Source organism: Rattus rattus, chromosome 3 (assembly GCF_011064425.1).
Source record: "Rattus rattus isolate New Zealand chromosome 3, Rrattus_CSIRO_v1, whole genome shotgun sequence".
NCBI lineage: Eukaryota > Metazoa > Chordata > Mammalia > Rodentia > Muridae > Rattus > Rattus rattus.
In genome coordinates, this window is record NC_046156.1 from 169,745,283 (window position 1) to 169,763,255 (window position 17,973).

The 17,973-nt window shown below is 43.3% G+C and overlaps 1 protein-coding gene and 1 pseudogene across 1 annotated transcript in view; one reads left to right on the plus strand and one right to left on the minus strand.

Moving 5' to 3' along the window:
- Positions 1 to 15,105, minus strand: part of Slc45a2 (solute carrier family 45 member 2) — a 32,117-nt gene extending 17,012 nt beyond the window's left edge. The window contains exons 1-3 of the mRNA XM_032896826.1: positions 14,614 to 15,105; positions 12,825 to 13,001; positions 299 to 624 (exon numbers count right to left, since the gene is read on the minus strand). Of these exons, the coding sequence (XP_032752717.1) occupies positions 299 to 624; positions 12,825 to 13,001; positions 14,614 to 14,998 (888 nt within the window). The 5' untranslated portion in view covers positions 14,999 to 15,105. The remainder of the gene's footprint in view (positions 1 to 298; positions 625 to 12,824; positions 13,002 to 14,613) is intronic.
- Positions 4,651 to 5,204, plus strand: LOC116895182 (annotated as a pseudogene).
- Positions 15,106 to 17,973: the final 2,868 nt, after the last annotated feature.

Here is a 17,973-nt window from a genome sequence, read left to right on the forward strand (position 1 = left end):
TTCTTATCTAAGAGACCATTTTCTGTGGCTGGAGAGTTCTCCCCTGGTCTAACTGTTACAGTTGACATCACCTTCCCCAGTTTGATGCTTTGAAAGGAATAAGAGGCAAGAGAACACCTGAAGCACAAGATTCTCATTCCAACAGCTAACGACTAAGGGAGGTTTTAAATGTTCAAATAGACTTTACAAAACTTTATATCAGACAAGCAAATAAGACACTTTTTCACAAAGAAAAGAGTGACTAAGCAAGAACTCTTCCCTCGTGTGGAGGAGAAGAAAAGAGAATTTGCATCTTTACCTGTCCAGAAGGCTTCTTGTTTTTCCCTTCCTGCACTGGCAGCCCTGTGTCTGCATCTCCATTTTTAACCTTCTCAATGGAACCATATCGGGGCATTCCGTCTGCTGACAGTGACGAGCCCTGAGGGTCTGGCTGTGAGGGAGGGTCTGTTGCACTATCTCTGAGTGGGGCTTCAGGGATACTGCACAGGTGCGTGATGAAGCACAAGGTGAGAACCAGGGCAGAGAAGAAGAACATGACCTGGAATTCGGTGCCCAGCAGCTTTCCCAGCTCTAGATGCATCCAGTCTATGGCACCCAAAAGGTAACCAAGAGCACCTCCAAAACCTAGAAAGCAAGAGAGAGAGAGGGAGAGGGAGGGGAGGGAAGGGGAAGAGGAGGGAAGGAGGGAGGAAGGGAGGAAGAGAGAGAGAGAGAGAGAGAGAGAGAGAGAGAGAGAGAGAGAGAGAGGTATCAGCATATTCAATAGACATGTTTGTTTCCCACCATGCACAGGCCTTCCCCTTCTGTAGAAAAGCTTCCTGCAGAGACCAGAGACTGACTGGTAATGACAAGACTCAACATGGCAAGAGGCTAAGACAGTGTGAGTTCAAGTCCCAGTTCTCATATTTATTTGCTGTGAACTTAGTCCTGTGTACCTATTATAGGGTAATGACATACAAGTAACCTACCAAGAGGGTCATGATCTGGAAATGAAAACTGTTCAGGACAGCAGTGAACGCACAACACGTTGATACACCCTTGGAGATACCGTGGCCTTCCCAAACTGCATAGTAAAAGCCATATACAGCAAACCAGTTGCTAACATTAAACTAAATGGAGAGAAACTTGAAGCAATCCCACTAAAATCAGGGACTAGACAAGGCTGCCCACTCTCTCCCTACTTATTCAATATAGTTCTAGAAGTTCTAGCCAGAGCAATCAGACAACAAAAGGAGGTCAAGGGGATACAGATCGGAAAAGAAGAAATCAAAATATCACTATTTGCAGATGATATGATAGTATATTTAAGTGATCCCAAAAGTTCCACCAGAGAACTACTAAAGCTGATAAACAACTTCAGAAAAGTGGCTGGGTATAAAATTAACTCAAATAAATCAGTAGCCTTCCTCTACACAAAAGAGAAACAAGCCGAGAAAGAAATTAGGGAAACGACACCCTTCATAATAGACCCAAATAATATAAAGTACCTCGGTGTGACTTTAACCAAGCAAGTAAAAGATCTGTACAATAAGAACTTCAAGACTCTGAAGAAAGAAAGTGAAGAAGACCTCAGAAGATGGAAAGATCTCCCATGCTCATGGATTGGCAGGATTAATATAGTAAAAATGGCCATTTTACCAAAAGCTATCTACAGATTCAATGCAATCCCCATCAAAATACCAATCCAATTCTTCAAAGAGTTAGACAGAACAATTTGCAAATTCATCTGGAATAACAAAAAACCCAGGATAGCTAAAACTATCCTCAACAATAAAAGGACTTCAGGGGGAATCACTATCCCTGAACTCAAGCAGTATTACAGAGCAATAGTGATAAAAACTGCATGGTATTGGTACAGAGACAGACAGATAGACCAATGGAACAGAATTGAAGACCCAGAAATGAACCCACACACCTATGGTCACTTGATTTTGACAAAGGAGCCAAAACCATCCAATGGAAAAAAGATAGCATTTTCAGCAAATGGTGCTGGTTCAACTGAGGTCAACATGTAGAAGAAGGCAGATCGATCCATGCTTATCACCCTGTACAAAGCTTAATTCCAAGTGGATCAAGGACCTCCACATCAAACCAGATACACTCAAACTAATAGAAGAAAAACTAGGGCAGCATCTCGAACACATGGGCACTGGAAAAAATTTCCTGAACAAAACACCAATGGCTTATGCTCTAAGGTCAAGAATCGACAGATGGGATCTCATAAAACTGCAAAGCTTCTGTAAGGCAAAGGACACTGTGGTTAGGACAAAATGGCAACCAACAGATTGGGAAAAGATCTTTACCAAACCTACAACTGAGAGAGGGCTTATATCCAAAATATACAAATAACTCAAGAAGTTAGACTGCAGGGAGACAAATAACCCTATTAAAAAATGGGGTTCAGAGCTAAACAAAGAATTCATAGCTGAGGAATGCCAAATGGCTGAGAAACACCTAAAGAAATGTTCAACATCTTTAGTCATAAGGGAAATGCAAATCAAAACAACTCTGAGATTTCACCTCACACCAGTGAGAATGGCTAAGATCAAAAACTCAGGTGACAGCAAATGCTGGCGAGGATGTGGAGAAAGAGGAACACTCCTCCATTGTTGGTGGGATTACAGACTGGTACAACCATTCTGGAAATCAGTCTGGAGGTTCCTCAGAAAATTGGACATTGAACTGCCTGAGGATCCAGCTATACCTCTCTTGGGCATATACCCAAAAGATGCCCCAACATATAAAAAAGACACGTGCTCCACTATGTTCATAGCAACCTTATTTATAATAGCCAGAAGCTGGAAAGAATCCAGATGCCCTTCAACAGAGGAATAGATACAGAAAATGTGGTACATCTACACAATGGAATATTACTCAGCTATCAAAAACAATGACTTTATGAAATTCATAGGCAAATGGTTGGAACTGGAAAATATCATCCTGAGTGAGGTAATCCAATCACAGAAAAACACACATGGTATGCATTCATTGATAAGTGGCTATTAGCCCAAATGCTTGAATTACCCTAGATGCCTAGAACAAATGAAACTCAAGACGGATGATCAAAATGTGAATGCTTCACTCCTTCTTTAGAAGGGGAACAAGAATACCCTTGGCAGGGAATAGAGAGGCAAAGATTAAAACAGAGACTGAAGGAACACCCATTCAGAGCCTGTCCCACATGTAGCCAATACATATACAGCCACCCAATTAGACAAGATGGATGAAGCAAAGAAGTGCAGGCAGAGAGGAGCCGGATGTAGATCTCTCCTGAGAGACACAGCCAGAATACAGCAAATACAGAGGCGAATACCAGCAGCAAACTACTGAACTGAGAACAGGACCCCGGTTGAAGGAATCAGAGAAAGAACTGGAAGAGCTTGAAGGGGCTCGAGACCTCATATGTACAACAATGCCAAGCAACCAGAGCTTCCAGGGACTAAGCCACTACCTAAAGACTATACATGGACTGACCCTGGACTCTGACCTCATAGGTAGCAATGAGTAGCCTAGTAAGATCACCAGTGTAAGGGGAAGCCCTTGGTCCCAAAGACTGAACCCCAGTGAATGTGATTGTTGGGGAGGCGGCAATGGGGAGGATGGGGAGGAACACCCATAAAGAAGGGAAGGGGGGGGTTAGGGATGTTGGCCCGAAACCGGAAAGGAATAACACTTTTCAAATGTAAATAAGAAATACTCAAGTTAATAAAAAAAATAAACAAACAAACAAACTAACTAACTAACTAACAAAAGCCTCAAATTCTTGACCCAAATGAGTCCATAAAAATCACTTTCTGGCAGCAATAAAAATTTTTATTATCATCTTTCCGCTGTCAAGCTCCATGAGAAGACAAACTAGCTTGGGAAGGTCAAAGAACCTTGACATTTCTCTTCATCCCTACGGAAGTTCTAGGTGCATGCTTGCTCTCGATAGCTACAGAAATGCAAACACACATTTAAACACAATTTCTTTTCCAAGTTTATCATCATCCTATGGGAGTCTAATGAGAAGGTTTCCTGGTTCTTGCTTTAGGCGTGTGGTGTGAACAAGGTGTTACTGAGACTCTGAGATTGGATTCGTCAAAAGTGATTCCTCCCTAATTCTCACATTTGAAAAACCATTACTAGTGATCCAATCTCTCCTCTTGACTTCCTGCTTTAAATACAGGCATTCCTTCTGTGAGTAGAACCTTACACAAATTAGCAACAAAACAGTACTGTGACTCAGATGTCCCTTCCAGTGCTGACATTGGCGATTTCTTTAAACCCAAGGCTAGAAGGGAGACACACCAAGAGATTTGAAAATGTGCAGTAAATGGCCGAATTCCTCTACATGTGTCACACGTTTGTAAATGACGGAATTCCAAATGCATTTTCGACCTATATCACAAGTTTAGCTAGGGCTGCTTCCTCTGTCCAAACCTTTTCAGCATCAGACACTGAGCATGCCTTAGCCAACATGGGTTGTTTGCCTTAGTGGACGGATTTGCAGTTTTATTTGTTGAGTGAACTCCCATCTCAGACAAAGACAATATCTTTATCAACCAGGGGACCAGGAAGAAAACACAGCTCAGAGTCCCAGCTCCCCACCCCCTGCCCCACACTGATGATTGGCGATGGCTCCAGTGATCGTGTGACTGCCCTGCAAGCATGAGAATCGGAGGTCCAATCTCCAGCACCCACAGGAAGTATCTGGCACAGAAGCATGAGCCTACTCAGTGTGGGAAGGCAGACACTGTGGTATATGCATCTGTTAAAGGGGCAGAGAAGCAGAAAGGTAAACAGTCATGTGGAAGGTGTAAAGTATGTGGAAAAGCTTCACTGTAAGAACAACCCACTTTGGACCTTCAACTGGTGGTTCTGGGAGACGTATCTTCCACCTTAGACCATAGCCAAGTTCATCAGTAACTTCTCAGAGAAGGCACTGTCAATGGCAGCTGCTGCGGGGACTTATTCGAAGCCTCAATTGGCCACATTTTGGCACTATACCAAGGTTGAGCTGGTTCACCCCCAACCCCTGGTGAAACCCCATGAAGAACTTTTTCAGAGCGTGAAAAAAAAAATCAAAGTGCTAAAACTGGTAGCTTCAAACAGCTTACAGTTAAGGAAGCCGTGCTGAATGGATTGGTGGCCACTGAGTGTGGATGTGGTTTTATATCAGAGAGATCATAGGCAAACGTGGCATTGTTGGCTATGGTGTTTGAAGACCAATGTTTAACTTCCAATTTGAGTTCTTATCTGAACGTACTTGGGCCATGTGTAATGAGACTGCTATGTGAACAAAACTAGCTGTTAAAAAAAGAACACCCCACTTCATTAAGAACTAGTCCAGTTTCCAAGGCTGCGAGGTTCCAAAGGTATTGCTTGTAGATTCAGTAGAATGCTTTAAGAACATGGCTGTGCATGAGGGAGAGTGTTCATGAATGTGCGTGTGTTAGTCAGCCACTTCGGCAGTGATGGCCCGAAGTCTTGGCAGACTTTCTTGGGGCTGGAGAGTGAGAGGTTAAAGTACATCTCCCTCCTCTCAAGGAACTTCAGAAATGTAACTCTAGAAGGGCCCCTCACCCATGAGGCAGTAAGACCTCCATGAAGGAATGGCTGGGCAGTGAATCCGGACAGATGAATTTGTCCTGTGTCTGACTCGTTTCTGCTTGTGACACACTGCCATGGTCAGTCCTCAAGACAGTGCTTTGAGGAAGTATGCGAGTTATTCACAGTGGCTACAACCTATGGAGTTGCCACTGGCAATGAATACATCAGTGCACGAACGAATGCAGGTACCACTGCTCGTGGGAGAGATTCAGGATGCAGTTCCTGAGAGCTCTCTCTCTCTCTCTCTCTCTCTCTCTCTCTCTCTCTCTCTCTCTCTCTCTCTCAGCTGCAGATCAACACAGAATTTCATTTTGTGTTTCTGTTTAAAAGCACTTTTACTATAGTCCGTTGATACCTCAGCCTTCTTGGACTTAGAAACATCAGACAACATTTCAATCACGGCACTCACGGCCATTTCAGTTTCCTTTGCGATAAGATCTCTAGCCTTGAAATGGTGATCCTCCTGCCTCTTCCTCTTCAGCGATAAAATGATAAAAATGATAGTCCTAAATAAATAAAAATGATAGTCCTAAAAAGCCACACTTGCCTATTTTGGGGTCAATTTAGGCAACAAACTCTCTAGTATGGGGCACAAAACTGTGAAGTACATGGCACAAGATAATCGTTAAAAATCCCTACTATATGAGAAGCAAAATAAGGAGGAGGAATGTAATGTCTCCTTGTTTAAAGACACCTCTCCTACAATATTCTATTTATTAGCCTGGGAACTCAGCCAGCAATGTGAAAATTAGGTGACTCTATAAAGGTCCTCGATATAGATATTGGTGTTAGAGATGACATTCTGGAGTGGACAAACGTGTGAATGGACTCCAACAATCATAGGCACTGAGTGTGTTTTATCTTTCTGCTGGGATGCAGGGAAGGACAGGTATAGAGAGCTTGAAGCTCCGAGCTGATCTCCCACCATCCCTGTGTATGAATAAGAAAAGCAGGTGGCCTGGAGGAAGCTGAGGATTCGTGGTCTGAGGGGGCCTTGTAAATAGAAAGAAAGATGATGGGTGCTGACTGTTCACCCTCACCACTAAGGCATGGCAGGACAGTGAGCAGCCTAGCAAATGCCATTGTGGGTGGTTGTCACACAACCTACATACTTTCCCTCCCAAACCTTTGCTCTCTATACCACTAAAGCTTGGACACAGCCCCTGAGGGGTGGGGGGAGCATTCCAATCTGATTGAGGCCAAGTTCCCCACGCTGTGGAAACCTCCTTAACGTAGAAGTAATTAGACTAAGCTTCTGACTTTGCAGATTCACATCTGTTTTAGACACAAAATGTCATCCAGAGTTGTCCTATGCTGGGTGCTTCCTGTGCTGCAAGCTAGAAAGTGTGCACTAAACCAGGGTCAAAATCATATTGTTCTTACTTAGCCAAATACATGTAGTATTTGGACAAGTGCCTTTGTCCAACAGTACAGATGCCCTCAGATGGGATGTTCTATTCCTGATGGATGTCTCTAGTCTGTGCTAACATGCCTAATCCACTAGTGGTTCCCACAGAAACACCTACTATAAGTATCTCATTGTTTTTATAAAAATGAGTTTCTCAATTTAAGCACAGAAAGTGGCTCACTAACCTAGGTGAGAAACTCCCCGTTTTCTGACAGGACTCATAAAACCTGACTCCGGTTTCTTTTCTTGATTCAGGATTAGAGATGAGTGCACTCCAGGCTCATTAATCAGTCTGGTTCCTAAGCCATAGTTCAAGTCTACATAAGGTGAATGACACTCTTGCGCCTCCTAGTGGCCACAATACCTGGTCGGTGCATTTGGAAACATTTCCCTCCGTCTCCAGGAAATCCACCCCAAATAAACAGTTTGTCCAGATTCCTTCTGCTGAACTTTTACAGGAACTCAGATTCCTGGGGCTCATCTTTAACAAGAATCTGAACTGGGACTGACACCACATCTTCAGTTAACTGTTTTGTTGATTGTTACTCCTCCTCTACATCCAGTAGAGTGGCCTTGGGTTAGTGCTTTACCTCCCAGCAATACAACATAAGCAATGTGAAAACAGAGGATGTGAAAATAAAAAAATAAAAAAAAAGAAAAAGAAAAAAATAAAAAAAAAGAAAATAGCATATCCGTCACACCAACGGTTCCTAAGCCCCTCCCACATTTATGCTCCAAGCAGTGGCTCAGAGCAATGAAAAGGAAAGATATTCTTGCCAGTAGAGATGAGGAAGCAGACAAAAAAAAAATTAAATAAACAACACAAGCGTGTGTGTGTGTGTGTGTGTGTGTGTGTGTGTAGCCCAGGCTCTGAGGTCAGAACAAGAAGGCCGAGGAAGTTGGTACCAGACTTCCAATACAAAGTGTAGAAAAGCTCTCTCCTGGGGTCACTGGAACCGGGAACAGTGACAAGCACAGAAAGGTAAGCCAAAACAAGGAGCTCATAGAAAGATAGGAGGGAAGGAGGGAAACCTGGCAGTAGGCAACACAGCACGGTTAGATGCAAAGAACCAAGTCTATAGTCTACAGAACTCCAGCTACCAACATTCCAAGGCTTTGTGTGACCTCGAGTAAGCAGAGGAGAGTTTGAAGGGTCTCCACACATGGAAGCAGCGATCGGTGAGACGGGGAAAGCTAACGGGCCTGACTGATCACTGTACACGGTACACATTCACTGAAGGCTTCGTCACACCGAACCCTGTAAGGACGGATGGTACATGTTGACTTAGAAACTAAAATAGTTTAAGTGAAGTGTGTGTGTGTGTGTGGGGGGGGTGTTCTTGCTTTCTGCTCTGGCTTGTCCTTTCTAAGGTACCTGAGGCGGGAGATGTGAAAGTGTCCCATGGGCACAAACTTCAAAGGGAAGTCAGCTGATGAAACAAAACCGTTCATCCAACAATTATTCACAAACAGAAAAAGTTTAAATAGCCCCAAACATGAAAGGTGGTGCTTTGATACCGAATAAAGTTTGGTTAAAGGGGTTCTATCTGAAACTCTATTTTTAACTCTCTTCTTAGTCTTTGATTATTTGCCAAATGGAGCATTTTTTTTGTTTTCACATTAGCATTTTTGGGCATACTTTAAAGTACTTTTCTGAAGTTAAAAGACACCAAGCCTAATGCGTTTCCCCATCTTCCTCTGAAGGAATGCAGTTCCTTTGCCCTGAAGCACTCGTTACAGATACAACTTCCCCTGGGGGAGCCATTGAGAAAGGAAGTGAGCATACAAGTCTTCCCTTTGACCCTTCACACATATCTTCGTTCTGTACATGGAGCCTTTGGCCAGTTTGTTTGCAATTACTGTTATAGACTGCGGGGGGTGGGGGAGGATGACAAACCTCAGACATCCTGAGCTTGCACTGCAGCCAAGGGGAGGCAGGGTTTTCCAATGTCTGGTTCAAGTTTGCCACCAAGAGATAGTCTATACTGCCCACTGGAGTTCAACTTAGCACAGATATACTGAGGTAGGAACTCTCAGCATAAGGAAGAAACTTCCTACCAAAAAGTGTGGATTTGTTGACTCACTGGGTACAAAGGCCTCTCTACGGATAGATGTGCACATCGAGTGGCTATGAGCATGTCTACCACATCCAACATGGCTTCTGCTAACCCAGGGGCTAGAGAGATGACAGTTTTAGTGGGAGAGACAAAGGGAAGAATAAAATTGTTCCCTGGAAGCCAGGAGAAAATTTTTCTTTAGCATATAAACATACACACAAAAGCAGGCTGGAAAATATTCACAATGAAATCTTTGACACATTTTGCAAAGCATTTAGAACTGTTGATCTAAACAGTTTGGAAACAAATAAAAAGGACTTCAATTTACTGGGATGGCTAGATTGCCTGTATGAATGTTGTTTATGGAAATCCGAATGGGCCCTGACATTGAATATGCCTTTGTCAGAAAATGCTTGCTTTGAGTAGTATATGGGAGTCATCTGTTTTATTCAGACAGAGCAGAGCAGAGCAGAGTGATAAGGCATTGCTTCTGTCTGTCTGTCTGTCTGTCTGTCTCTGTCTCTGTCTCTGTCTCTGTCTCTCTGTCACACACACACACACACACACACACACACACACACACTGTATGTGCTGCTTCATGTACACAGAACAAGGCATGCACATTTTATGAATGGCCCGTAGTGATCCACGATTGTTATGAGCAGTGCAGAGTGACATCATCAATAGGAACTCTCAACATAAACTCTCAGAGCCTTTAGAAACTAAGCTCAAATTGGGTGGGAAGCCGGTGTACTGCCCTAGAAGAGGAGGACTTTTGAGTTTGCTCTTCTATCAGGGAACAGACTTGCCTGAAGCTGTCCATGGTGATCTTCCACAGGACCAAACACAAACTCTAGAGACACTGCCTGACATCCAGAGTTTGGTCCTCATAATGAGAAAAAACAAAGGAGAACAAAGAAATCAAATGTTTCCTTAAGGCCAACACACAGTTATGTGTATTTTATTTAAGTATTTATTGGCTTTCTCCTATTTAATAATAAATGTCCCTTCTTCCTTAGTAATGGATTGCAGTTTGCTCCAGGGAAGTAAAGTGTCCTCATCCCTAAAATGAAAAACTAAACAAGCCCTCATTTTTCAACCTCAGTAGCCTACTAGATGATCTAATTATGCTCAACAAGAAACAAATAAATATCTGTGGGGAGTAGAAAGTTCTTTTCTCATTTAAAAAGACGATATCTCTTCCCTTTCCTTCTTCCCTGACTCTTGTCTCCATTCCCCCTCTTACAAGAAACATGAGGGAACTATGGCAACCAACCACCATGTATCCAAGAGGCAACATAGGAGTCAAGTAACCAAATAAAAGTTGAGTTGTTACTGACATGGACGCTGACCAAACACCAGCATATTTTTTCTCCCCTCAACTCTTGTTTAAGAAGAATAAACCAACAGAGGTGTTTGAGCCCCTGTCCTGTGAGAGTTGTCTGATCACCCCCTTTCCTCCGCCTTGAGCACCTGCCACACACAGGAGTCAGGTGAAAGAGTCAGGATGTGGATACAATAGAGGGACTCCAGTGGGATTGCGACTAAGTAGCAAAGCAATGCGCACAGGATGCTGTTCACCTCTGCATCCTCTCTCTCTCCGCTTCTCACTCATTCACACATACATTTTCTGCCTATACCTCCTTCTTTCATGAAATGTATGGTACAATTGGAGTGGTTAGAATGTTCTAAAATAGGAGGCCGAAAAATCACCAAGGCCAAGAAAAAGATTATATGGTAATTACCCTTTGAGAACAAACTGAGCTTTTATATTGAGAAGTACTGGAGAGTTTCCTCATAGGTAGGCTGAGCTTTTCCCTGTCACCAACTGCCCTTCCATCAACAGAAGGGACTGCAGGGATTTTAGGAGGACACAAGACAATAGATGTCTGCAAGTCAGGAAGAGAGACTTTCCCGGAATCCCTCTCTGACAGCGCCTTGATCTTGGATTGCCGTCCTCCATCTCTGTGAAGATTACCTTTCTGCTATTCAAGCCAAGCAGGCAGCAACAGTCCTGTGGCATGGCAGACCAGGCTGACCAGAGAACCCCAGGGGCTGTGCAGCCCACCTCTCCCTGCTCAAGGAATCCGTTCACTAAACATTTGTGCTTTGATTATTTTGTGGATTGAGCCCAAGGCTAAGTTAGAAATTAAGTCTAATTGCAAATTAGGAAGAGTTTGAGACCTTCTCCTTAGGAGGAGGGTGGGAATTTCAGAGTATTTTTGATTTCCAAAGGGACATTCTGAGTGAACAAAAGACCTTGAGTCTGGGGAAGGAAAAGGGGGAGAGTATGGGAGGAAGGGAAATAAATATGATCAAACCATGGCGTTTGGAATTCTCAAAGGATAAATTAAGACATCGTTAACATTAAAAATGGGAGAAGGAATGGGCAGATTCCCTCTTGCTTTGCATTAGTCTTTATTTTGAGCATCTTTGACGTGACTGTCGATGGTGAAAGATCCAGGAGACAGTGAATGAAACAGCCCTGAGGTCTGCCCTGGAAACACGTTGAGAGTTTGGGGGCACAGAGAATGTGGAGAACTAGTGGGAGGCAGAGCTTGAGGTGTGGGGTGAACACAGCCTGTGGGAGTGGAGAGGTGGCTCAGTGGTTAAGTGTTTGTTGTGCTTCATATCGAGGATCAAGTGTCTATGGGAGGTAGGTGCCCAGGTGAGGGGATGGGGTTACAGTAAGAGCAAAGGTGAGACAGGGATCTTCTCAGACCCTGAATTTATTCTGCAGCATTTACATCTCCAGACACATGGAGGTTAGGGGCCTCCTTCCACCCTCTGTGTCATGGCTGCCCTTCTGCCTTCTTTAAAAGCAGTAGGAATAGTTTGCTACACCAGGTAGTCTCGTCTCTTCATAGTTTCACTACTCAAATATTTCCAGAATGACGAGACTAGACTAGATGGCTTCACATGCAGGAACTAATACTGGTTCTGGAGGTAGCGACCCACATGGCCATGGATGGAGCTAGGATTCCTCAACATTTAAGTACACGTGGCTTGATTATGAGGACAATATAATTAAGAGGTCTGATGGGGCCCAGCAGCTAGATATAAAGATCTCCCTGGCTTGGGATCCTGCCCTCACTTAAAGTGTTAACAGGGTCTAGCTCCTACCTGGTGTGCTACTGCTTGGGAAACAGTCCAGTGACAATCAAGGCTGAAAAACAGCTTCCTAGGGATTGAAAGAGCCCAATGCCCACCGGACATGGACATTTATAAGTGAACAGGTTGATTTCTTTATACACAGAAGAACTCTTGAAGGTGGTGGAGTTCCGTTTGCTTGCTTTAATGCTACTTTTGGTTTCAAATGTATCTCTTAGGACACCTGGGGTCCTTATCAAACAAAATGCCAATTCCTGAGATGGACTGAATCAGTGTGAGGGGAGGAAGGACCCAGAAACCTGCGTTTTCAACACATCCCTAGTAAGCTGATGCTGCGTGACAAATGAGTGCCCGAGGGTCACCGCTTTGAAGAGAATGTTCAGTGCATGGGGTGCCTTTCTTCTAGACACGTTTCTACAGTGTTCTGAAGAAACTCCTTATGTAAACTTCCTTCTCAGGAACTCTGTGGCCCCAGTCATGAGCTTACTTTGTTCAGGAAAATGAACCGAGACGGAGCAGAGCTCGTGATAGGCACTTCCTGTCAACTGTTCCATTCATTCAAAAGGTTCTAAGAGCAGAGACACCGGCTGCTTCCGCTGGCTGGATTTCTCCCTGTCTGCAAAGCTGGTGGAGAGGCTTTCTGGAATATTCCCTACCTGTGAAGAGGGCATGGTAGTGGAGGCCCTTTTCCTTGTCCTGGTGGGAGCAGACATCAAATAAGTAGGCTTTGATGGGCCCATCGATGAAGTCAGCAGAAAAATCGAAGAGAACCACACCTATCATGGTGATGCTTATGGCCCAGACCAGCTTCTGCCTCGGATTAGCAACCAAAGCTAAAAGAAAAACAAACATTGGTCTTCTAAATCAGGTTTTAGAACAACCCATATATTTTTTAATTTCACTTAAACTCTCATCAAACTGCCTCGTTTTTGGTTTTGTTGGCTGGGTTTTACATCTAAAAATGGCTTTTTTTTTTCTCAAGTTTAAGTAGCAATTGGATGCCTAGGAAAGACAAACACATAGGCAGAAAGTAAGCTAGTGACTGCCCAGTTCTGGTCCATGGGAGAAAATGGGGAGTGACGACTAGTGGTGACTTTCTTTGGGGAAGGGTATGAAAATATCCTAGAAATAGAGCGGTGATGGTGACTCATTCTCGGGACTGTTCTAAAAAGGACTATGTTACGCATTTTATCAGAGTATTCTGGGATTTTAATGACATCTCTTTAAGTTAAAAATAATAACAATACGAAATAAGCTGAATAAAATTCTTCAGATCCCAGCTCTGGTGATGGCTGCTCTCCGGGGCATCCCTTTATGCATGTGCAGACCCACAGTTGTACAGAGGTACCCAAACTCTGGAGTACCTGACCGCCATCCTAACTGTTTAGTCAAAATACACATTGCTGGCCCCATTTCCCAGGACTCTGACTTGGCTGGTGTAAGGGACGGAGTAGGAGAGCTTGAAGCCCTATAGACCTTGGATACACATTTTGGAATGACCCAGACTAATGAAAATCATGTCCATCCTCAACCGATCCTCTCCGGTTCCTTTGGTTTATGGAGATAGCCACTGTGGTACTTTTAACACGTAAGATTCACTCTATCGGTACGCTCTATCCATCTACCTAATCTGTCAAGAATGACATAGATGTTTTCCTGGCTTACAGTTTGTTAACCTAAGAGTGGTGTGTAGGATACGAACATGTTTGAAGCATTGCAGTATAAAGGTAAGCGAAAAATAATCCTATCTTCTCTTTCTTACCTCCAGTACATATCTTATATTTCTTATTTATATCTTACATTTCTGTACATCCTCCTAAATATAGACAAATGATAACTGCTGGTGCTGTATCATACTCACTCATTCTGCTGGCCTTAAAATATGTGGCCCCTCATGATTTTTTTTTCCAATGTACTGCCACCAACTACATAGACGTTAGTAGCTGATTTGCAGCTAGAAATATTGCTTTAAAGCCAAATTTGGTGTCCAGGATTTGCAATGCAAAAATGCTCCCAGAGCTGACAGGCCTGTGTCCTGCACCAATTAAAATGTTAAGCACCCAGAATTAAGCCTTGTTTTACGTAGCAGGTGGTGTGTTACAGAAGCTTATAGCTGGACAACTTAACAAAGTCTTCCATGAGGCATAATAGGTTCAAAAATCCTTCAACTGATAAATAAGTAAAAATAATTTTAATAATATAATTCGATGAAGTAGATATAAGTTCAATCCCATTTAAAAACCTCGCAATAATAAAAGGCAGTGTCGTGATGGTTCTGGAAGCAAAAGTCCCTCAACCACAGGTTCGGGGTCATTCAGAGGTAGGAGGGAGGTCACTGCAGGCTGGGCGAGGTCATTAGTTCTAGCCATTTTCTATTAGGCATTAAAACACGCTGATGGCATTTTAACCCAGCACTTAACTATTGGGTCTGTGCGATCCACTTACCTGATACAACAGCATCTCCATTGAGGTACAGAGACATTCCCAAGAGCATCATGACACCCAGAGTCAGGATGTAGGGTCTCCGGCGACCCCACCTGGCCCTGCAGTGGTCACTAGCCGACCCTACCACAGGCTGTAGCAGGAATCCCAGGATGGGACTGAGGAGCCACACCATGCTGTACAGACTCTTAGGCAGACCCACGCTGAGCAGAACTGGAGTCACGTAAGCTGCCTCCACCGCATAGCAAAACTCTCGGCCAAACATGGCCATGCTGTGCATGACCAGTCTCCCCGTGGATCTCTTGGGTTGTTCCGCAGAGCCAAAGGGGCAATCCTCAGCTAAGGATTGATAGGTACGGGTGTCAGTCTGTCCATTGCTTCCACTCATGACCACGGAGAGGATAACTTTCCTGCGCGGTCCTCAGATTTGTGCTCCAAACCGGGTCTGACATGAAGCCTGTCTGAGCAACCAACGGAGATGGGGAGGGGAGGAGGGGCTGAAATTCTTTCATGCCTCCAAGATCACAAGTTATGATGAGAAGCAAAGGGGGCGTTGGTACTCAGAAGCATGACAGAGATTAGCTGTTGTGAGCCCTCTGGGTCCTTAGAATGCTCGCGTTTTTCTAAAGATTGTTCTTCACACGGTCTCTCTCTCTCTCTCTCTCTCTCTCTCTCTCTCTCTCTCTCTCACACACACACACACACACACACACACACACACACACACACACACACACACAATTGTTGTACACTTCTTAGTTTCATAATTTTAAAATCATAAAGTTTCTTTATACAGAGACTAAGTTAAAATGTAAATAATTGAATAATTTCTATACACTTCTTTCTAGAGATCTGGATATTTTGTTTTCCTGAATTCACATTTCTGGATATTCTGTTTTCCTGAATTCACATTTTCTGGATATTCTGTTTTCCTGAATTCACATTTTCTACCCAGAGCTTAAAAGACAAATTAACTAGAGTTAAAACTGCGGGGCACCCTAGCCTTCACCCCAATCATTAGCTGCCACATAACTCTGAATGTTTCTCTCGAACTTGGTGCATTTTCTGTATTTTTACAAACTTTGTTAACTAGCCTTGCTCTTCAGGACAGAGATCAGGTCGATTTTGGTCATTATGGCATCCCCAGCATCTAGCCTGGCACTTCCTAGCCCCCCCCAAAATATTTGCTAATAAATAGAAGTTGAATGAATAGAGTATATATATAGTCTGTTTTGCACCAGTCACTGCCTACTTTGCTTGGCCCTGTGGGACTACATTTCCCAGGCTCCCTTGCTCTCTAATTTCTAGGTATATTTGGGCAAAAAGAAGATTTGGTGAAAAGCCAGGGGCGGAAGAGAGAGAAAAAAGAGAGTATATCCCAATTTTCTTCATTCTGGGATATCTTAGCATTAACTGAATGTTCACCTACCATCTATTAGCCACACTGCACTGCTGGGTCTCCTTAACTCTCCATTGTTCCTGGAGCCGTAGACGTAGTCCTGGCTCCTTGATTCTCGGTTCTGCTCATACCTGGATGACCTCACTATGTTACTATATTTCTCATAATGGTGTGTGTGTGTGTGTGTGTGTGTGTGTGTGTGTATGTATGTAGAGAGAGAGAGACAGAGAGAGAAAGAGAGAGAAAGAGAGAGAGAGAGCCTGTTACTATATTACTAATAACTATATTACTAATGTTACTATATTACATTGATTTTTTTTATCATCAATGCATTCTTCTAATTAAATTTTCTCTGTTTTAAAGACTTCAAGTGGGTCACATTTTCCTTATTGGACCAGGCAGGGAAAATCTTTTAGGAAAAACGAGGCCTTTAAAAATAGTTCAGGAGTAAGGCATGGAGTCAGAACCTTAAAGATTAAATCCTTGGCTCTCCTCTTCTTTGCTCTTCCTGGGTATGATCCTAATTTGATGTTCCTCAAACTGTGTAGCAAGGCACCCACACATTATTCACAACTCAGTTGCATAGCTCAGAATATTTAAAATTTGAAATCAAATCAACAGTAAAACAATGTCTTGGCAGCAAATTTGAGGCGGTTCAAGCTTTCGTGGTGAGACTGCTCTATAATCCTGCAATTTCCTTTCTGTGAAGCTGGGTTTCCAGGTTTCCTAAAGTCATTGTGAAGAAGGAGGAGGAGGAAGAAGGAAGAAGGAAGAAGGGAGGAAGGGAGGAAGGGAGGATGGAAGGAAGAGCAACCTATACATTGTATAGGAGGGGCCTTGTTGTCTGCCTCCCCAACATCCATTCTCCATCTTGGCATAACTTGGGATAGATTCTAGAACTGTGTGGCCCTCTCACACCTTAGTGGGTCAGGAAGGTGAGCCTATAGCAGCTTTAAAAACTTGGCGGTGTTACACAAGGATTATCTTACTGATCTGCCAAATATTGGTGTAAGAATGCCAATGATTGCACCAGTCAGCACACAGGACAAGGTTGATTCAGTGTCCCCGAGACCTTCTCTTCAAGGTTGCCGGCACCGGCCTACGGAGGGCTAGGCATAGAGGGTGCAAAGCTTGAAGAATGGGGAACTGCAGGGAAATGGGGCTGGAGGGACTCCATGCAGCTCACCCTAGAACTCCTTGTTCCCCTGGACTCTGTTGTAAATCAAAGGTATACACACACACACACACACACACACACACACACACACACACAGCATTTCCTGAAGCTGAAAGCACCCTGATTTATGCAGGGAAGAATTTTGCAATTTTGTAAACAAACAAATGCAATGTCACTGTTATTGAAGTCTGGGTTGTACCTGAAAGCATATGGACACAGATAAGTGGTCTGGATGCACCCGTCACCTGTTTCATGTGATCTGTCCTTGTAATTTGGGGTACCTCATTACTTCCCACATGGTACCAAAATATATATTTAATGATACATTCAGCAATATAACTCCTTTCCCCCAGGTTTCCCTATCCTCGGTTACCTGCTTCTTTCCCATCCTTCTTAAGGCTCATGCCTCTTCTTTTCTGACCAGACTCTTACAGATAAATCTTCACTTTTTCACAAAGACAACTTTTCTAAAAAAAGAAAGAAAGAAAGAAAGAAAGAGATATAAAGTATAGAAATTTCTGCACAGAGTTTCAGATCTGCAGAAAGCAGAAACACGTGTTATTAACATGCTACTAACGTTACTCATATAGTTATTTTTTTCACAATCTACCAAAATAGTTTCTCACTCACTGTACATAATCACCTAAAGACAGAAATCAACATCTCACCTGATTTAATCACAGATTTTAACGAATTTGCATTTATTGTTTCCCTAACTAATCCACTGAACAGAATCTTTTCTGGGAACATATTGTAACAGTAACCACAATTTGATGGGCTCTTACCT